We start from the raw sequence: 22,325 nt of genomic DNA, 5'->3' as shown, positions 1-22,325 counted from the left end.
TTTCTTCCTTGTTGTACCCTTTCAAGCACTTCACCCTCTAAACTTCCATCCTTACTCATCACACTACCCAAGTACTTAAATGCACTCATTTTCTCCATTTCCTCCTCATTCAACCTCACTGTACATTCACTAACTTCACTTCTCTCTAAGACCATAACTTTTTTAAACTTCCCTACATTCACCTTTAGATTCCGTTTCTTACACACACTCCCAAACTCATCCACCAAGCCTTGCAGCTCCCCTTCGTCTTCACTTAACAACACATTTATTATCTGCAAACAACAGTACAGGGAGTTTCCAAACACTGCCCTCTCTCACTAGGGCCACTCCAACATCCATTGCCCTACCTTTTATCTCTTATTACCCCATCCATATACATACTGAACAACCAATGGAGACATGACATCCTTGTTTCAATCCAACCTTCAAATAGAAAAATTCTCTCAGTTCACTATCCACACGCACTGTAGCCTTGGCACCCTCATACATACTGATGATGATGATATGCTACTCAAAGAAGTGCTATGGCAAAGGTGTATAGGCAGGGTAATAACATGTTATTACACTACACTAAACTACAAGAAGACAAAATCTAACAAATTAAGGCTAAAAACTACCTCCACTTCATTCCAATTTCTTAACCGTGAGAAAAATTCTTGCACTTGGAAATTCTTCCCTGGAAGAACTGGTCCATTCCCACAACTTCAGTACGTAACTGACTACAGAGTTTCATTAACTTTGTAGTTACGGCAGTAGGAACAAGTCTCCTTGGTTACTAAACCAGTTGAAAGAACTAACATTCCTACATCAACACTGTGCGGTTGCTCGAAATCAGTTATCTATATATTGCTAGGTACCTTAATCCCTTATGGGATGGCTACACAAAAATTGTCTCCACATTGCCCTGTCCTCCACCATTTGGTTGCCCTCCCTCCAACTCACACACCCTCTCCCATCTCTCCACTCCATCCCCCCATCTCGTCCTTGGTTATATTGTAGGAATAAGAGTCCTTGGGCTCTTACAGTACTGGTACTGTACTTACCTGAACATACTTCTGCCCACTCTCCTCCATGTAGTCAAGGCCCCTCGCTACTTGAGTGCTCCAGAAGTCCCCTATCGCTCCTCTTGAACCAGAATCAGGCTGAACTCTCTGGAACCAGAGTACAGTATGTTAATACTTCGTTTTCACCCACACGAACCCATGGCCACCATGGCAACACCACTGCAATGATTGCAGAAATACAGTACGAATTATTTACACAAGTAGGCAATTATACAGATAACATTAGTCCTTTTACCTTCTACTTGCCCTGGATTTTGCCTTAGGCAATTCATTACCCATAGTTCTGTGGCAGAACAAGATAAAGTGGCTGCTAGTTTTCCTTTCTACAGCGCTTCTTCGTGATCAGATTCTAGTATTCATCCACTGTTACAAGTCAACATTCAAGATGCTGAGCAATTTTATACCTAGTTAAAGTGAAGAGTATAGAGTCATATTCAAAGCTTTTGTTGCAGTTAAGTATTCAAAGTCAGGGGTTGTCATCTACTGCCAGTTTTTCTGATAATGGGTCACTTCCACAAAAAATACGATGTGGTTGTACGGACTTCGATGAGCCGCAGTTATGATTTAGGAACGAGTCCTTGGTTACCAAACTGCTTTTACTCAAACTTTGCCTAAAATTGCCATCTCTCCATCTTGAATGCAAAATCGTAATATTGTACTTGATTGATATCAAATTAATCATTAAGTGTTATGGGAAGAATGCAGAGCCACACCATTGTTTTTCGGTTAATGAGTTACCCGTATGTAAAATATTACGAAAGAACGAAAATCTGTACCAAGTTATTGTGAAGTAACTTGTCAAAATTACTGCACTTGGCCATCAACGAACTGAAAGGGGCCGGGGATCTTTACGTTGTGTCTTGGTCATGAGTTACCCATGTCTCCCTGGTTACTATTCAAAATTATCATCCCAATCTGACTACACTTTGCCATCAACTAGCTGAAAAGGGACTAGGTATCCTTGTTAGATGAGACATGCTATACCATATTCTCAGAATGTGAAAATTAACCTTCCAGAAAAGCCATGTGGAAGAAGCAAACATGAAATATAATAAAGCAAATGTAAGCTATACTTGAAAGTAGGGCCTCAGTTCAATTCATATTCCACCAGTTTTTCTTTTTTCAGACTATTTCCTGCTGAAACTTAAGCCCTACCTACGGTTGTTGCGGCATAATGGTAGAATCTTACTCAACGTACTCAAAGGTAGAATTAGTTTCCCAACTTCCTCACTGGATGCTTGGTTAGGTTGGGTTAGCTTAGGTTAGGCTAGACTAAATCATTTGGTAAATTTACGTTAGATTAGATTAGGTTTAAACACTCAGGTTAAGGCAGTCCCTTTCGCCATTACCGCTGACGAATCAAACGAGTTGACACCAGTGGTTGACACAGTGGAGCATGACAAAACAGCGGGGAAACAGATTTCGCATGAAACTTTCTTTACCACCCCAGAAATCAGAAAAATATAACAGACTATCAGAAATAACTGACTTGTTAAGGTGCTTTTACTGCCTCAATGCGTATGTTTAATAATAATAATAATAATAATAATAAATAATAATAATAGCTGAAAAGACTAGCATACCAAATTAGTATCCTCTTAAAAGCTCCCTCCACAGTGATGGTTATTTGCGTTAGTGGTGGTGGTAGTTCTGGTAGCTGTGTGGTAGTTGTGGCAGATGTAGTAGTGGCAGTCCTCAACAGCTAAATGCCTTGAAACAGGAAAGTGGCCACAAATTATTCGCCTCCATGCTATGTTTTTCGCTATCATGCTGGAAAAAAAAAAAATCCTTATAAGCCATCACAGCCCCCTCCCCCCCAAAAAAAATCCATAAACTATAAAAACTAAAATTCAACATCCAAAACCTGAACTTCACATCTCATCCTAAACTCCACTCCGCACACAGCTCTATTGCCCTTCTATTATCAGCTATTACGATTTCAGTTATCTGAGTGAGCTTTGAAACTACTCAGGAGTGTTTATAATACAACCTATAATATCATAAAGGCAATTAATGGAAAAAAAAAAAAGGAAAAATAGCTTACCAAAATCGTAACAACTTTCGCCACCCACAGTTCAAGCCAGAATGACCGAAAGCCGGAGAATTCCACCTCACTACCCCCCTTTCCCCAGATTCTTTCCTCCCTCTTGTTCCCTCCTTCCCTTCCTCCCTCCCCCCACTAGCTCACACCCCCTCCACTAACTTGTCTCCACCAATGGCTTCCACCATCTCCCTCCCTTCACACCCATTCTTCCTCCTCCCCTCTTTCCTCTCTCCCCCCCCCCTTTTTTTTTCCTCAATTTCCTTTCCTTCCTCTCCCCTCCTTGTCCTTCCACTTCTTGTCTTTCTCCCTCCCTCCACTCTTCCCTGAAAAGCACGCTTCCTCCATCCCCCCTCCCCCCATTCCCCCCTCCCTCCTCTCTCCATCCCTCCTTCCTCCCTTACCTCCTCTCTCTTCTCTATACCCCCCTCCCTCCACCCTCCCCTCCACGTCCCCCTCCCTCCTCCCTCCCCTCCATATCCCCCTCCCTCCTCCCTCCCCTCCATATCCCCCTCCCTCCTCCCTCTCTTCCACCCCCCTCCTGCCTCCCCTACTCTCCCTCCTTCCTCCCTCACTGTCGCTCTTCCAATCTCTCTTGCTTTCTAGTACTTTCGATATTTTAAGGACATTTACACACACACACACACACACACACACACACACACACACACACATTATCTATGGAATGATGATGATTTCGCCAGTATTATTGGTTTTACAGTATGATCTCAAACAGGATTATCACCACCGCCATTATTTCCATCAACCTCCATCATTACCATTATTAACCACCACAATTACCATCACTACCACCACCAGCTACCACCATTACCACCACCACCAACTACCACCGTTACCTCGATTCAACCAACTACCACCATTACCACCACCACCACCACCAACTGCCACCATTACCACCACCACTACCAACTACCACCATTCCCTGCACCACCATCAACTACCACCGTTACTACCACCACCGCCAACTACCAATATTACAACCACCACCAACTACCACCATTACCATCACCACCAAAACCAACTACCGCCATTACCACATTATCACCACCACCACAACCAACTACCACCATTACCATCAACATCACCAGCTACCACTATTATCACCACCATCACCAACTACCAAAATTACCACCACCACCACCAACTTCCACAATTATCACCACTACCACCAAATATCAAAATTACCACCACCACTACCACCAACTACCAAAATTACCACTACCATTAGGCTACCACCAACTACCACCACCATCACAACCAACTACCACCACTACCACCACCATCACAACCAACTACCACCACCACCACAACCAACTACCACCACTACCACCACCAGCTACCACCATTACTACCACCACCACAATTACCACCAACTACCAAAATTACCACCACCACCATTACCATCACTACCACAACCAACTTTCACCATTACCACCACCACAGCCAACTACCACTATTATCACCCCCACAGCCAACTACCACAATTACCACTACCACCAACTGCCACCATTACCATCACCACCACAACCAACTACCACCATTACAAACAAGGACCAGCACTACAACCAACTACCGCCATTACCACCACCACAATCAACTACCACCATTACCTCCACCACATCCATATAGCACCATTACCACCATCACAATCTACTTCCACCATTACCTCCACCACAATCAACTACCACCATTACCTCCACCACAATCAACTACCACCATTACCTCCACCACAACCAACTACCACCATTACCAACACCACAACCAACTATCATCATTTCCATCACCACAACCAATTACCACCATTAACTCCACTACCACCAGCTACCACCATTACCACCACCACCACCGGCTGCCACAGTTACCTCCACCACCACCAACTACCATTATTATCAACCACTATTACCACCACCACCACGGCCAACTACCATCTTTACCACCACCACCACCAACTACCACTATTACCATCACCACAGTCACCAACTACCATCACTACCATCATCAAATACCATCATTACTACCACTATCTCCACCAACTACCACCGTTACCACCGCCACCAACCACCACCATTACTATCATCACCACCACAAACAACAACAACTACTATCATTACCACCATCACCACAACCATTACTACCACCAATACCACCAACAAATGCCACCATTACTATCACAGCCACCACCAACTACCACCGTTACCACCACCACCATTACCACCACCAACTACCACCGTTACCAACAACAACTACTACCACCATTACCACCAGCAACTACCACCATTACCACCACCAACAACTATCACCATTACCACCAACAACTACCACCATTACCACCAACAACTACCACAATTACCTCCACCACTAACTACACTACCACAACAACCACCAACAACAATTACAACAATTACCACCACCAATTACCATTATCACCATCACCACCAAATACCACTATTACCATCATCATCATCAACTACTACTACCTCCACCATCAACTACCACTATTACCACCACCCACAACAACTACCACCATTAATTCCACCCCAGACAATTTCCACCACCACCACCACCTACCACCATTACCACCACTCCCACCACCATTACAAAGTCACTGAACCTATTCAAGGTACGTAACTTTTTTTAAGAAGTCCTAAACTGTATCTCCTTAATGATTACAAAAATAAGAACAATAGCCTACTTTTTGTACTACGGCACTATCTACCCTGATAATCTTAATAGCCCAAGAAAGTACCCTTAAGTACATATACTACTCGCATTTTTTTTTTTTTTTTTATAACGGGTGAACAGAGGAAGGACGAACGAAATGGGCTAAATAGAGAAAAAAAAAAAAATCCATACACCAGACTACATGTGCCTTCTATTCATAAGAATATCTGTAACAATATTTAACAATCCTAACCTAATTTGAATATTTATTTCATTTTTTCTTGGGTAGTCGTAATTTTCTTTCATTGATAACTAGGCCTACCGTTTTTGAGAAAATATTTATACCGGTAAGTATACATGGGAGAGACAGGAGGGTGGAAGGGTTGTTGATAGAGCACTGATGGACTATGTGGTTGTGTCCAGGAGTGTAAGAGGAAGATTGATGGATGTAGGAGTTTTGCGAGGGGAGGATGGAGGTATGTCTAACCACTACCTGGTGGAGGGAAAGTCGAGAGTAGGTATGAGGTGGGTGAGAACTAGGAGAGTTGGATGTGGCAGGGAGGTCTTGAAAGTGAGTTGAACAAAAGAGACAGAATGAGAGCATCAGAAGCTGAAAGATGAGTGGAAAGCAGTGAAAAATAGGAAAATGGCGGTGTGGAAGAGGAATGGCAGTTCTATAAGGGTGCTGTAGTGGGGTATGCGGGTGAGATGTGTGGTGAAAGACGAGTGGGTTGTGATGTAAGGGAAGTGAACAGTGATACGAGGAAGTAAGTCTGGCTGCAGCTGAGAAGAGATGTGCATATGAAATGTGGCTGCAAAGGAAGGATGAGGTGTCATAATATGAGAGGTGTAAGGAAAAGATGAATTAGGTGAGAAGGGCTGTGCGTGATGCTAAAATGGCTAGATGAGAGGTGGGGTAGGCAGTTGACTGAGAATTTTCAAAAGGATATGAAAATGTTTTGGAAGGAGGTGAAGAGGGTACCAAAAGGAGAGTTTGGGAAGGACGAGTGAGTAAAAGTAAAGGATAGTGCAGGCCGGGCCATATATTAGCCCAGTCAGTGGGGTATGGGCTGATCAAAAAAATAATAGTAAGGAGAAGACAGGACCTGGGGATTCCCCAGCACACACGCCCTGTCTCCTGGCTGGCTTTGTGGTGTGTAGTTGGTAAGCTTCACGGTGTTTTCGTAGGTATAAGTTTGAATTTGAAACGGTGTTGCGCGCCGTTTTCCTAGCGGCACATGCCATATGAACTAGCAAACCGCTGCCGCGCTGGTACGGTTCATTCAACCACAAGCGGGTTCAACTATATTCCAGTCTAACACCTATAACCTATACCAGCTTATTTTGCATATGATGAATTACATCATGACCATAATTATGATAACCGTCATTAAACATGTAGCTTTATAGAATCAAATCATGTGTCATACGTAAGGTGACCAGAGTCCTGCTTTTAGGCGGGACAGTCCCGCTTCCTTGACGTCTGTCCCGCTAAATGTCCAGCTTTTTCAGCAAATTATCTTAAATGTCCCGCATTTAGAAAACTACTATTACATTAGATAAACCATGACCTTTTATGACGAATTAGCAAAATTATCCATAATCCAAACCATTTTAAATACCGAATTGTTAATATAAAATCTGTAATACTGTACTCACTAAACGGTAACTTTGGTCGGCCCATTCACCGTACCGTACTGAATGTTCGGAGTTCGTTTGAGGCGTATAGTGTTTAATTACCAGCATCAGGGTCAGGTGCAGCGTAGCAGCAGTCGCTGTCACTCGCATGTCACTGTGTGTGTGTGTGTGTGTGTGTGTGTGTGTGTATATATATATATATATATATATATATATATATATATATATATATATATATATATATACACACACACATGACAATGTCCTGCTTTTAGCTTCAATAAATCTGGCCACCTTTAGTCATAAGTAGTATATCTGGCTTGAATTTTCATATATTTTCCCGGTTTGTGTGTAAGCAAATCATATATGTTTCTAACTGAAAAACTTCTGGGAGGCTAATGAGCTTTTTGGGGGGCTAAGCCCCTCCATAGCCCCCCGTGGTTACGGGCCTGAATGTGTTGGGAGTGTTTAGTGGTTCTTTGTTCACGATGGAGGAAGTGGAAGCAATAAAGGATATGAAAGCAGAGAATGCTGCAGGTATGGATGGGTGTGCTGTGGAATGTTTGAAAGGTGGTGGAGCGGCTCTTGTTCAGTGGTTAGTACGATTGCAGAATGCGTGTTTTATGAGCGGTATGGTGCCGAATGACTAGGCAAGTGTGTGTGTGGTTCTGTTGTATAAAAGTAAGGGTGAGAAGTACAAATGTAGTGTACTAATTTTAGGGGTATAAGTCTAATGAGTGTTGTAGGTAAAGTGTGTGGTACAGAGGAAGTAATTGGTGATGAGCAGGGTGGTTTTTGGGGAGGGAGGTGATGCGTGGATCAGGTGTTTGCTGTGAGATTGGTGTGTGAAAAGTATTTGGCAAAAGGCAAGGATGTGTTTTGGGTGTTCATGGATTTAGAGAAAGGGTATGATAGAATTGATAGGGAGGCTCTGTGGACAGTTTTGAGACTGTATGGATTAAGTAGCAAGTTGTTAAAAGGAGTGAAAAGTTTTTATGTAAATAACAGAGCTTGGGTAAGAGTAGGAAATACTGAGTGATTGGTTTCCTGTGAGAGTGGAGCTCCGACAGGGATGTGTGAATTGCATTGGTTCAATATTTATATGGATGGTGTAACGGAGGTGAATGCAAGAGTGTCAGGTAGACGTTTGAGTCTGGTGAATGCTGATGGTAGAAAGTGGACTCTGAGTCTGCTGCTGTTTGTAGATGGTACTGCACTGGCGGCTGCTTCGGAGGAGAGACAGCTGGTAGAGGAATTTGGAAGAGTGTGTGCAAGAAAGGAGGAAACTAAGAGTGAACGAGAATAAGTGTAAAGTGATGAAGTGTATGAGGTTGGTAGATGACAGAAGGATGAATGTAGTTTTGAATGATGAGTTGCTTGAGGAGGTACAGTGTTGTAAGTATTTTGAGTCATGTGTTGCTGTGGACGGAAGAATATATGTAGGGATGAAGTTTAGAATGAATGACTTAGGAAAGGTGCTGGGAGGAATGAAAAAAGTGTTTAGATGTCATTCACTTAAAATGCATGTTAAGAGAAGGCTGTATGAGGGAGCAGTGGTACCGATCGCTGCGTTATATGGGGCTGAAGCGTTGAATACGGAAGTAGCAGAGAGAGACTGTAATGGAGATGAAGTGTCGGAGAAATATGTGTGGAGTGACGCGTATGGACCGAGTGAGAAATAAGTGCGAAGCTGGAGTTATGCTGGAGATGGCTGATCGAGTTGAGAAGAGGGTGTTGTGGTGGGTTGGACACATGGTGAGGATGGATGAAGAGCAATTGGTGAAAAAGATAACTGGATCTGATGCGAGAGGTGTAAGGCAGAGGGGAAGACCATGAATAGGATGGATGGGTAGTGTAAACAGAACGTTAGATGCGAAAGGGATGTCTGTAGAGCAAGGAAGAGTGGCTGTATGTGTGATAGAGATGAATGAAGAGAAATTGTGATGCGGTCCCAACGGGATATTCTCCCGCATCTGGTCTGATCAGCTGATCAGGTCAGGTGCGGGGAAGGGGGTCCTTTATGATGTGGCAGGAGTAAACCAGCTCTGTTGTCGGGCCCTGCTGCGGATGTCGCTGGATTTCACTGTGCAGATGGCCCTCGTGCGGTGTGGTGCGGTGAGGAGCTGTTCCTTTTCCCCTTAGGGGCTAAGATACGAGTAAATGTGTGCGAATGGATGCGTAGTTTGGTCAGCGTGTCGTCCTGTCTTGGCTACCCCCCATTAGAGAGGGGGCTTCCCGAGCTCTACCACAGGAAAACGTGGCAAATATGGTAGAAATGCCCATGAATAATCGATCAAAATACGATAAATGGGAAATCACCACAAAAATCCTAGGCATGCAACTGGAAGGACTACCCACACCCCCTTATAATATTAACAATCCAAACCCCCACTAAGCCTAACCTTGAAAGCCACTCAAACCTTCCATGCACATATCATCTTAGACCATTTGTAAGCCGCTTACCTTAGGGAGAAAGTGCTGTTTGGACCTATTTGCCTGCCACCTTCGAAGTGACTGGTATAAAATACATTTCATATCCACAGTCGGCGCATTTCTTCATTCTTGAGCTCTTGGCTTACGTCATATCTTTATTTTACACTGATTCAATTAAACACGAAAACAAGAAAAAATTCTTCATCGTTCGCGTTGATCTATCCCAACCAATAGTTATTGGTCCCAACACCATATGCGGTGCCGTTCGGCAGAATCAACATCTCGAATTAGTATATATATTTTGCTGCATCACATTCGACCTACCAATTATCAGTTTTCAAACGTGCACATATTCAAAGCCATTAAACGAATTAATTGTACTATTGATACACACAGATAAACAATGTATATTTCAAACATGCGTACACAAGTTATGAAGACAAGTTAGGCCAACAAAGAGTGGGGAGGTCCAAAATTCATGCCCAACATATTCTTTGTATTTGCACCATCCTCGCAATAAAATTTATTTTTTCTCATCAACACTTGTATTAAAAAGGCACACTTATTTTAGTATATATCATCTAATCTTTTCTTGCCTCATCAGACTGGGCAAGTAGTTTTCTTGTACTTTGCTGCATCAGACTGGGCAAGTAGTTTTCTTGTACTTTGCTGCATCAGACTGGGCAAGTAGTTTTCTTGTACTTTGCTGCATCAGACTGGGCAAGTAGTTTTCTTGTACTTTGCTGCATCAGACTGGGCAAGTAGTTTTCTTGTACTTTGCTGTGCCCTTAAATCCCTTACTCTAGCGTGGGAGCGCGGTAGCTTGGTTGTAGGGTGTCGGGCTCGTAATCGTGAGGTTGCGAGTTTGCGCCCCGCCCGGTGGCTGGCGTGCTGGGAGGGGTAGCGCTCTTCTGTAACCCTAGCAAGACTATATGATCTGATGATGTCTAGCTCGGGGATTAATCCCTTTTGCTCTAGTGGCATTTTTCTTTTCATTCTTACGGTAAGGGGTCATTAACATTGTGAAGGATAGAAGATTCAGCTAAGATTTTTTTCAGTTAGTATATATATTTTGCTTTAATGGTAATCTCATAAATATGATGATATGGCATTTAATAGAGAGTAGTGGTTATCTATCATGATGTCTGAAGACAAGTGGTCATCCAAACTTGTGTGTGTAGCAAATAATTGGTTCTTCATCTATGATGTTCACTGAAGGGCTGTGTCAATGACGTGAAATCCGTAGCAACTCTACCGGTGGCTCTTGGAAAGAACTGAATCAGAGGTGATGAAACTGTCCAGACCTTCGAAGGAAGACACGCACACACTGTAGTGCAGTACTTGGTGCTGCAGTTGAAGGCTCAGCTTACCCCACCAAGGAGGATTGGGAAGGCGAAGTCCAACCCAGGGCAGCAAGACATAGGATCTGAGGCAGTGTAACCTCTCTCTTCCTCTCTACTTATAACTCTCTTCCATCTCGCAACTTCTTCCACATCCCTGTTTCTCAACCACTCACTATATGCTTTCTTTTGTGCCACAGCCTGTCACACCTCTTCATTCCACCACGCAGTTCCTTGCACCCCCTTTCGTCTTCTCTTCACCCCACACACCATCTCAACATGCTGCACAGATTTCTTCTGTGAATATCTTGCACACACCTTCCACGTCCCCCATCTACCCGTCTATATCTACCCAATCGCTCCTCCATGTATCTCTTATATTCTGCCTTTTTTCCATCCTTTTGTAACCTTTCCACCCTCCTTGTATGAACTACTTCCTCCAGTCCTTCCCTTCTTCTGTTACTCCATTTCATTTGGACCTTGATTCTCACCACCACCAAATGGTGGTCAGAAAGTCCACTTCCCCAACCTCTATATGCTGTTTCATCCATTATAGACCTTCCCATCCTATCATCCACACAATAAGGTAAATAAAAGATATGTTTATCAGTGTACAGTACAGTATTATTATGTATATTATACCATATGATTCTTGTTACGAATCTCTAATACAGTACAGAACTGTAATGGTAATGAAAACAGTTTTAAAACTGTTGGTGCGATGTCTGATATATCAGGTAGGAGGGGGAAATCTGGATATTGCTGTTATCTGAATTTCACTTTTTTCAGAATAGTTTGGGCCCCAATTAGTCAGTTATAGTGAGGCTTCACTGTATATATATATATATATATATATATATATATATATATATATATAAATATATATAGGTGTCATAATTTGGTTATATGGTTACCACCTGACATAGTAAATGGTTTCCTGGTGTACAGGAAACCATTTGGCTTGTCACTCGGTGTAGAGTTACCCAGACAGAAAGAAGAGGAATGAATGAAGAAAAGACAGAAGAGGAAGGAAGGAAAGGGCAGGCACCCGAAAGCAGAACTACATCGAATGAGTGGATAGTGAACCCCCCCATCTACCACAAATATATATATATAAAGATGCTGCAAGTACAGTATGTGGATGGTCATTTATCGAGAAAGAAAACATAAATCTGGCAGCGTTGGAGAGTCGCCCTATGCATGCAAGCATGTTGGAACCTTTATAAATGACACGATACAATGTGAAGGAAACAAAAACTGAAATGCAACAAAAACAAAAAAATTATACTAGGTGACCATTTACAACGCTGGGTGGTAACCATATAACCAAACCATACGTGCTCCCTACGTGTCAACAAGTGGGTTGGTGGAGGGTTAGTGCCCCTCCCTGTAAAATAAATAACTCAAAGTCAAATGGCCAACCTTTACGGGATTATGGCGTCTGGCAATAGATAGACAGATTATTTTAAGCCCACAAAAAAAATATATATATACCAGGTTATTGAAAGCCCACAAAAAATATATATATATATATATATATATACCAGGTTGTACAGTAATAATTCATCATTCATCATCCAAGCCTACATAGCCCCATCAGGAGCGTAGGAGACCGGGGATAGGCAAGTTGGTCCTGACATTTAAGATGAGGGTGACCAGCGTCACCCATCCCTGAGTGGCACTACATGAGCAATAAACCCCAACCATCCCTTGGATATAAGCCTTCACTGGCTCAATCCAATTGGAGCACCTTAATTACCCACTAAACCACCAGCTGCCAAAATTTAGTTATATGGTTACCACCCAGTATAGTAAATGGTTTCCTGGTGTACCTTAAACCATTTGGCTTGTCACTCAGTGTAGAGTCACCCACAGGAGAATGAAGAGGAAAGAAAAATGGAAATGGTAATAAGGTAATTACTAGTAATAATAATTCATCCATCCATCCATCATCTAATCCTGTGTTGCCCCATGAGGAGCATAGGAGCCCAGGGCTAGGAAAGTTGGTCCAGACATTTAAGATGAGTGACCAGCCCCACTCATCCCTTAGTGGATTTACGTGAGCAATAAACCCCAGCTACCCCTTGGATATAAACCTGCAAAGGCTCAATCTGACTGGAGTACCTTAATTACCCACCAAACCACCAGGTGCCATAATTTGGTTTTATGGTTACCATCCAGCATAGTAAATGGTTTCCTGGGTTACAGGAAACCATTTGACTTGTCACTCAATGTAGAGACCATAAGACAGCACTACATTGAGTGAGTGAATGATGGGCACCCCCATCTACTACAAATAATGATAATAATATTATTATTATTATTATTATTGTTATTATTATTATTATTATTATTAATAATGCTCCAAAGAATCTCAGAATGAACAAACTCTATATCCATTCATTCAGAGGTGCCTGGAGGTTATCAGCAACTTCTTGGGACAACCAAGATCAGTTGAGCAAATCCCCTCATAATCTGCCACTTCCTTCTCATCTTGGACCACTCTTCATCACTCACACGATGTTTTATTGTAGATATTGATCTGTCTTTCCAGCAGCATTTATATAAATAAGCACATTTATCAGCATTCATTAATGACACAGAGCTGAGTATGATGCTTATGGTCACATTCGTAAAATTTAGGTTACAAAGGGGAAGGCAAGCCCCACATTTTTACAACTTCCAAAGCACCAGTTGTTGTTGGTGTTGTCCCAGACTCATGTGAAATGTGAACCAGGTGGACTATATGCTGATGCTGCCTTTCTTTCTCAGTCCACCACCCTCTGCCATGGGAACAGGGAGTGAGTTGAAGAGCATTTGTATAACCAGGCATTGTAGCCTCACAGTTATATCAGTACACCCACAGGCATCTCTCTCCAGCACCTGACAATGGTAAATTGCACCTGGTTTCTCTGTATCATACTTGACTGCATTCTGTATTGTTGGATAATGGTAAAGAAAAGCTAATAATCATTGTCATCCCATATGACCATCAAAAGTTGGGAGTTTTCTTTCCTTTTGCAATCTAAGTTTTAAAGATGCAACTGTTAGAGATCTCACTCCCTCTTTCATCTTCAGACCTGTGGGCCATAGCACTGAATACAAAGAATTAGCCTCCGAGTCAGCATTAAGGTCACTGAGAAATGGTGTTCTGGATGGTAACTCTTAATCACTCTGTGCTATTGTATTCTGATTGACAGAAAATGTGCCTCAGGTGATTGGGCAGATTTTTGTTAAGTTCTCCTTCCATCATTTGGTTTGTTTTTCTTGCTCTCTGGATCCTGCTTCACTTCATCCTCAGCTGAGGAAAGAGGTCTAGATGATGATAAAAACAGTTTGTAGACTGATACTACTGCAAAACTGTCACTGGGAAAGATCGCAATGCAAATATCCCAGTTGCTGGTTTAATTGCATATTTGTAGAATCAACTGAATCTTACACTAACTTAGAAAAAATAACGTAGTTCATGAAAGTCATTGTAACAATTTAGGAAGACTATTGTACTGTGTACACCATTAATAATTATGCCTTCCCAAAAGAGGCAAACATCACTGACCACAGATACAGTACAGTATTTGGTTATAACAAAATAGATACGGTACTTTACGAGTAAACAACCTTACAATTAAACAAGACGATATGTATAATCCCTCACATAAACTTGTATCTCACCTTGCACCAAAATAAATGAAATTTTGAGAAAATTATCTTCAATACAGTAAGGCATGTGTATAAATGGGAAACAATACAGTCAGGCTTCAGTATACTGTACATCAGGCTGGTATGCAATAAACTGATAGAACAATGAACTGTAAGTTATACTGTACCAATTTTGTGACAATAATGGTAAAATTCACCAACATGATGATTGTGGGGGCTGCATACGAAAATCCTGTGTACAAATGGTGCCTCCCAAGCGAGCTGAAAGTCAGACATTTGAGCAAATATGGCCACTCAGTGTTTGTATGCACTGTGATCATCTCCCTTTCATTCCATTTCACATGTGCAAGGCCACTGAAACACCACTGCTATTGCCAAATAAGTGGAATGATAAAATTGTGTGTGTGAAATATCGAAACTTGTGACTTGAAAATCATGTCTGACAAGGATGCTACCCCTAGTGGAAAGTGTGGTGCTACTGAGGGCACCAAGGGCAAGCCTAAAAAGGTAATGTTTTGTTAGATTTTAGGTCACATGGTCCATGGCCCCCTTCCTATCCCCACTGAACCCATGTACAGTAATAACGGCCTTGATACCTGTTTAAGATACATCATAATATGATGAGTTTTCATGTGATGTAACCCCCTTTCTATACCAAGGCATGACTGTATTTAGTGGCTACATTTCTATCACTAAGCTAACTTGTACTATAAATTTCTCTCCACCAAAAGCAAGAAAAGAGCTTCTTACACTACCACACCTACCAAATCTAGTAACATGTCTCAAAAAAACTATTGCACTAGCTATATACTGTATACATTCCGATTGTTTTTTCGCTTTTTACAAGATTCCTGTCTTTTATGCATCAAAAGCTATGTCCTCATATTCACTGACAACACCTAAAACTATATTCTGCATCAGATATACTCTAGACTCAATATAAGACTTGGATGGTCACAGTGTTTTATTGTCTTTTAGTCATGTTCTCCCTAAGGGACTACAGTATATGCATGGCCCCTAAATAGAAGACTTCTGCTGTATCATGTAGCACTTTGCAACCAGATGCTCTTCCTGACATCAACAAATGGTCCTCAGATGGGCTCAAATACTCACTCCTTCTGTCAGTAGTGTGCACAATAACCCACTGAGCCATGGTGGCTACATAAATTTCCACTGTGATAATGTTTTATTGCTGACACTTGTGTGGGAGTGAAATCTGGCAGTGAGTGACACAGAGCTTTCTAGGTTGCAAAATGTAGAAATGATACTTCTCAGAACTGCTACAGGCGATAGGAAGATGGATGTGTTAGTAATAGGGAAATTTATGGGTGTTCTAGAATGGAAGAACAAGGAATGAGATGTGGAATTGCTGAGTGGATAAAAAGGAATACACCGAGATTGTATAGACATATGCAAAGAATGCACATAGATAGGGTGCCAAAAAAAGGTCTGTGAAAGTGAGACTGAAGGTAATGCTGTTTGAGGTACACATTATGTGGTATGGAAGATAAGAGTGGAGCAGTACAGTACCCTCGCGTCCAAGACGGGTTTGTCCAAGACATCTCGTGTCCCAAACGGAGACCATAATTAATAATCTATAATACTGCTGTAATACGGTTACATACGTCCAGTATGGAACCAGCGATTCATAACGGCCCAAATTCGAGGAGAATACAGCTATGATGGTCTCACCCGGTCCAACACGGTTCCTGCACCCGAGAGAGTGATGTGGTTGAGATGTTGTCCAATAAAATATTGGCATCTGGTCACGTGATGAGTAAGTGGGGCTTGCTTTTGTCTACCTCACCAGAGCATCGTGGACACTTACCACGTGTTGCACTCAGCATTTGCTTGTAGGTTATTGCCTGTCCTTACGTAACCATGCCTAGGAAACCGTCTGCTAATCCCTTGAAGTGCCACCATCTACCTCAGGCTACTAAGCTGCAGATAAGCTCAGAAACACACATTTTGAAGGTGAGGAAATTTGTTTTGGTGCCAAAATAGGTCTAGGTTGATGTTTTTAGGGTCAGTTTTCAAAGATTTTGTGACAATATTAATTTTTTCCATAAGATCTTGTGTTAGTCCAAGACGTTTTTCGTCCTAGACGGGACCCTCAGGAGGCAATATTACTGTCTTGGATGTGAGAGTACTGTATATTGGTGAGAGAAAGGGAAGAGGAAGACAAGTGTCTGAGTGCATGAGAGAGGTATGTGAAAATAAAGTAGCCTGGAAGCAATTCTGTCATGGCTAACCCCTGTTTGAGGGTTACCAAGGCATTGGAAATAAAGATGGCCACAAATTTGTAAGTACAGTAAAGAAGTACCTTTAGTAAACTGGGTTATGTGATAATATTTTTTTGCTGTAAAAAATATATCTCACTATTTTCATCATTAATGTGACTATAGACTAAGCTATGACTTTCAGGACAGGTAGAAGTGAGGACAGTCGACACCTAACTGTCATGTTCATACTCAGATTACCACATTAATAGGACAGTTTCTCATGTTCAAGCTGTGAATACTGGTAACTATGTAGCTGTATGTTAAATAGTGTATATAATGAAATGGAATAAAAGTACCTCACTGTGTGGTGCCTATGGTGATTGTCTCTAAGCAGTAATAAATCATCATACTACACTGCTGTCTCCGGTACATTACATAACCAGATTTCTAATGTGACTTAAATTATACAGTAGCTACATGCATTACAAAACCTTAGAGTACTGCTAATACAGGAAGGAAGTGTAAACAAAGAAGTAAACAACTGGCACCTTGTTCAACTTATTTGGTTCAACTGGTACCACACCTCTCTATATTATTCAACTTAAATGTTAGAGCACCCCAGTCCAAGTGACAACCTTGACATGTAGCGTTGATTCTCAAGAGGCAACTGGAGGTCCTTTTTTCTTTTTTTTTATCATGTAATGCCAGTATTACATGGTGTTACCATTAAATTTCTTGAACAATGGTAGCCTAGCCTTGGGCACCTGCATTTTGAAAGAAGTTATATGGAATTTGCCATTACCCATTTTTCATTAATTATTTTGGAAATAACCATCATAATCACACTTCAGTTCAGTGGTGCTTGAGGTGGAGTCTGCAGGTCCATGTGGCACCTCAATGCCTCTCTTCTTGCAACTCTCCCGAATAAGGGCAGCACAAAGTGGTTGATTGAAACTGACGGCATCATCCAGTGGCGTCCTATCCCAACGATCCTGTACAGGAAAGCAACTCAAATGCTCAAGACAATCAGAATCACTAAAGCTAAAAAACAAAAAAGGGGTAGGTTCAGATTAATACCTGTCAATTAAATGTGGGAGCTGACTGAACAAGTGATCTTTTAGAAATCAGCATGTGATCTAAAACACTACACTACGGCTGCTAAATACGGTATCACTTATGAACAGCACAATATAAGTACTGTAAATGAGGTCAAGAAGGAACTGACTAAATCATAAGTCTGTGATGAACAGACAAAAAATTAGTTAAGACTTCTTTTTCAGACCTTGGGTAGTGGATGGACTTGGCAGTTCCTGAGAAGATACTCCACAATATCCGCATGACCCTCTGAGGAGGCCACATGCAGGGCTGTTCGACCATCATAATCCCGTGCCTGCATGTCTGTCCCAGATAATGAGTGTCTGGAATGGAAAGAGAGTATGATAGCACAGACATAATGAGGATTTTGTTTCTTTGTGCTATTATCACCATCATCATCATTATAATCATCAAAACTGTTTTCCATGAGAATACTCTGCAAATATGAACTGGAAATTAAAAAAAAAAAAAACTGTAGATCTATCAACAGAGTGCCCAGTGAAATGAGCCATACATCCACTCATTCATCACTTAAAGTCTTCAAAATTCTCAGCTCCACTTTAAATGTTTAACAATCCATACACACACAAAATGTGCTTCATAATGCCTGAGGGATACACACCACCCTGTCAAGCACCAAGTTATAAGAGTGGTACAATCTGTGTCATGCACAGCTCCATCCATATTTCAACCATCCACTCCTATCATCTATCAATTCCTTTGCTTCCTAAAGTTCATACCTCTCTTATTTACACAAGCACTTACACTATCCACCAACTATCTTCATCTGCCATGTCTCCTGCAACCCTAAAACTCACATTCAGATATTCTGTAAGTGTCCACACCAAGTAAATGCACTCCCACATACTCTTTTATTGATATTACTCCACATCTGTTATTAATCTGGCTCTGTTGCTGTCCAATGAATGCATTATTAAAAAAAAAAAAAAATACAGCTCAATTGTTGACTCATATTTTAAATCTTATTATACCATCTTTCACCTGGAAATGTACCACAGGAGGAGAAAAAAATTTGCTTAAATGCCTGTAAATAATAATTTGAAAATACTGAAGCTAACTTAATTATATATACTCACTTATACTCAGTGTTATTATATATAGCCTACTCACTTACACTCAATGTTACTCCTTCATTTTGCAGTTATTGCATTTCTAATGACTCCACATGAATTTCCATGGATGTTTAAGTCTTATGCAACACGCAAGGTTTTGCTTATTCCTACAGTGACAAAACACCCCAAAATTGAAATAAAGTTGGCTGCATGTATGCTTCCATCAATATCCTATGATCCTGAACACTAACAAGAGCTATTACTCTTCGTCCTGAAAGTGCTGATTGAAAGCAACAATTAATAAGAGCACCATACCTTCTGAGTGCAGAGAGGTCTCCAGCAGCAGCTGAAAATAGGAGGTCAAAGAGGATTTGGGCAGTGCTTTCAGCCCTGACCGTACGTGGGTCGATTTTGTTTGTGTAATGTCCTCGCAAGTTGTCAAAATTGTGGAAGTTGAATCTGGAAACCAGCTCCTGAAACACATAGTACAGTACAATCACACAGGCAGTGACTTGGCGATGTTGCAGCTGTTTTTTTTTTTTTTTTTTTTGTTTTTTTTTTTTTTTTACAAAAAAAATGTAAAATAAAACAAATCTCAATCCATCCATCCATCCATCATTCAATCCTATGTTGCCCCAAGAGAAGCGTAAGGAGCCTGAGGCTAGCCAAGTTGGTCCTGACATTTAAGATGAAAGTGACCAGCCTCACTCATCCCTGAGTGGTATTACGTGAGCAATAAACCCCTACCACCCCTTGGATATGAACCTACACAGGCTCAATTCGATTGGAGCACCTTAATTACCCACTAAACCACTAGGCACCATAATCTGGTAATACAGTTACCACCCAGCATAGTAAATAGTTTCCTGGTGTACAGGAAACCATTTGGCTTGTCACTCAGTGTAGAATCACCAATTGTCAGAAAGAAGAGGAAAGAGTAAAGGAAAGAAAGACAGAACAAGGAGCATAAAGTCACCGGTAGGCAGAAGGGTGAGGAAAGAATGAAGGAAAGAAAGACAGAAGAGGAAGGAAGGAAGAAAAGGAAAGGGCAGACACCCCAAGCAGCACTACACTGAGTGAGTGGATGGTGAGTGCCCCCACCTACCACAAAATACATTATTAAAACTAACATACAGACAATTCTGTACAGAATTTTATAGTTCCATAATCTTTATTACAGACCTAAGTAAAGATTAATATATATTTCACATAGGCTCAAACACACGGATATGACAAAAATTAGATGGATGTGTACTGCAGCCCTGCATGTGGGACCTGAGGGGGACTAGGATTACGGCTGAAAGAGCTGAGGGGAAGGGTGAGACACGAGTGTATTGGTGTTGTGATGGAGAATGACAGACTGATATGGTTTGGGTATGTTGTGAGGATGGAGGTGACAATCGGGTGTAGAAGGTGAGAAGTATGAATGTCGGGGGTGGGGTTGTGAAAGTAGACCGAAAAAGACCTGGGAAATGGTCACAGAGTGTGACCACCAGGAGAAAGGACTGAATAGAGTGGCTGCCAAAGATCGAGCAGTGTGGACAGCTGCCATTAGGTAACCAATGCAGATGCATGCAAACGTTTGAGCCTTTAAAAACAATATGAACAATACAATTTCCCATATAAAGTACTGTACTGTATCCCTTTATTCAAAAGTTTGTAACAATATTTTCACTATAATATCGGCTTATGTAGAGTAAGACACTTCCATTCGTTGCCTGTCCTAAACCTTACCATGCAGAACTGAACAGCACGGCAGGAGTTGCCATTGATGTCAAGGGGTGGGGACCAGAGACAGATGCCCACTGTGTTTGGAACCACCAGCAGCACACATCCAGATACCCCAGACTTGGATGGCAAACCCACCTGGAACATAGTTATTATCAAAATGATGCATTATTTATGAAATAATGTTATTGATTATTAACATATTTCCATACTACTGAACAATTCTCGGTTCATCATATTAACATGTTATTAAGCTGAGATTTTCTGGAGTGTAATAATGCAGAACTCATGTTATTTTGAGGATGTTGGTAAATATTTTATATACAAGCAATTGTTAATGAATAAAGAAAACACATATGTTCTTTCAGTTGTTGTATATTGTAATCTCCCAAGCCTCTCTTGTGATGCAGTAAACAGTATCTCCTTGTTTTTCTCTTTTTTTCTATCTATTGCCAGATGCCTTCATCCCATGAGGGGTGGCCATAAACAAATTGCTTCCCTGTCGCCCTGTCTCCCACCATTTCAATGCCATCCTTCCAGCTCACATCCCCCTCTCTCATATACCTCTCCACTCCATCCCTTCACCTCATCCTTGGCCTCCCCCTCCTTCTCCCCCTCTCCACCTCACACACATACACTCTCTTCATTAGTCTCTAGCTCTCCATCCTCTCCTAATGGCCAAACCACCTCAATGTAGTTCTTCTAACGCTTTCTGTCACATCCATATCAACACCACAAAATTCAATTCTTTCATTTTTCCAGTAACTAAACCTTTCCATCACTTTGTGGTACAAGAAGTTCTTTTTTCACAGATTATGATCTTTTATGTCAAAGCAGAGACACTCCATGATTTCCTTCTTGATTCACAAACTACATGGTTGTTACAGTACAGTATTAAAGCAGCTGTAGGATTAACTGTGACATAACTACATTTAATACAATTCTATTAACCAGTGCTAATAATACATACTGTGCTGATAACTTTATCTTTTGCTGCTGAACAGTAATAAAATGTCACATAGTAGCCCACCTTGAATGCAAACTGTCCCGAGTAGTTGTACATGCCACAGGAATGCATGAGGGTGAGTGTGTTTCTTACGGCATCTACAGTTAGAACAGGATCACCAGTCAGGGGGTTCACTCCACCATTGGCGAGAGTGGCTGCCATCACTGCCCCTGATTCTGCTGTGATCTCAAGTGAGCACAGCTAAATGACAAAACATATTTTTGCATTATGCATTAAACACCATCTCAATAATTATATAGAATGTCTATCAAAAGACTGAAACTGATGATGTACATGTATGCAAACATACCAGCCTTAAGTACATTAAAATATTAAAACATGT

General features: G+C 41.4%; 1 protein-coding gene across 6 annotated transcripts in view; it reads right to left on the bottom strand.

Moving 5' to 3' along the window:
- Nucleotides 1–12,711: 12,711 nt before the first annotated feature.
- LOC145412252 (glutaminase liver isoform, mitochondrial-like) overlaps nt 12,712–22,325 on the bottom strand; it is a 59,649-nt gene continuing 50,035 nt past the window's right edge. For all 6 annotated transcript variants that reach the window (XM_080282199.1, XM_080282198.1, XM_080282197.1 and 3 more), the window contains 5 exons: nt 22,007–22,183; nt 20,983–21,114; nt 19,564–19,721; nt 18,363–18,498; nt 12,712–18,072 (listed from right to left, as the gene is read on the bottom strand). In XM_080282199.1, the coding sequence (XP_080138325.1) occupies nt 17,893–18,072; nt 18,363–18,498; nt 19,564–19,721; nt 20,983–21,114; nt 22,007–22,183 (783 nt within the window). In that variant the 3' untranslated portion in view covers nt 12,712–17,892. The remainder of the gene's footprint in view (nt 18,073–18,362; nt 18,499–19,563; nt 19,722–20,982; nt 21,115–22,006; nt 22,184–22,325) is intronic.

The sequence above is a fragment of the Coenobita brevimanus genome, chromosome 92 (genome assembly GCF_032717465.1).
Source record: "Coenobita brevimanus isolate Jiangsu-jjx chromosome 92, ASM3271746v2, whole genome shotgun sequence".
In the NCBI taxonomy this organism is placed as follows: domain Eukaryota; kingdom Metazoa; phylum Arthropoda; class Malacostraca; order Decapoda; family Coenobitidae; genus Coenobita; species Coenobita brevimanus.
Note: the sequence above shows the minus strand (reverse complement) of the source record. Positions and strands in the feature narration are given on the sequence as shown.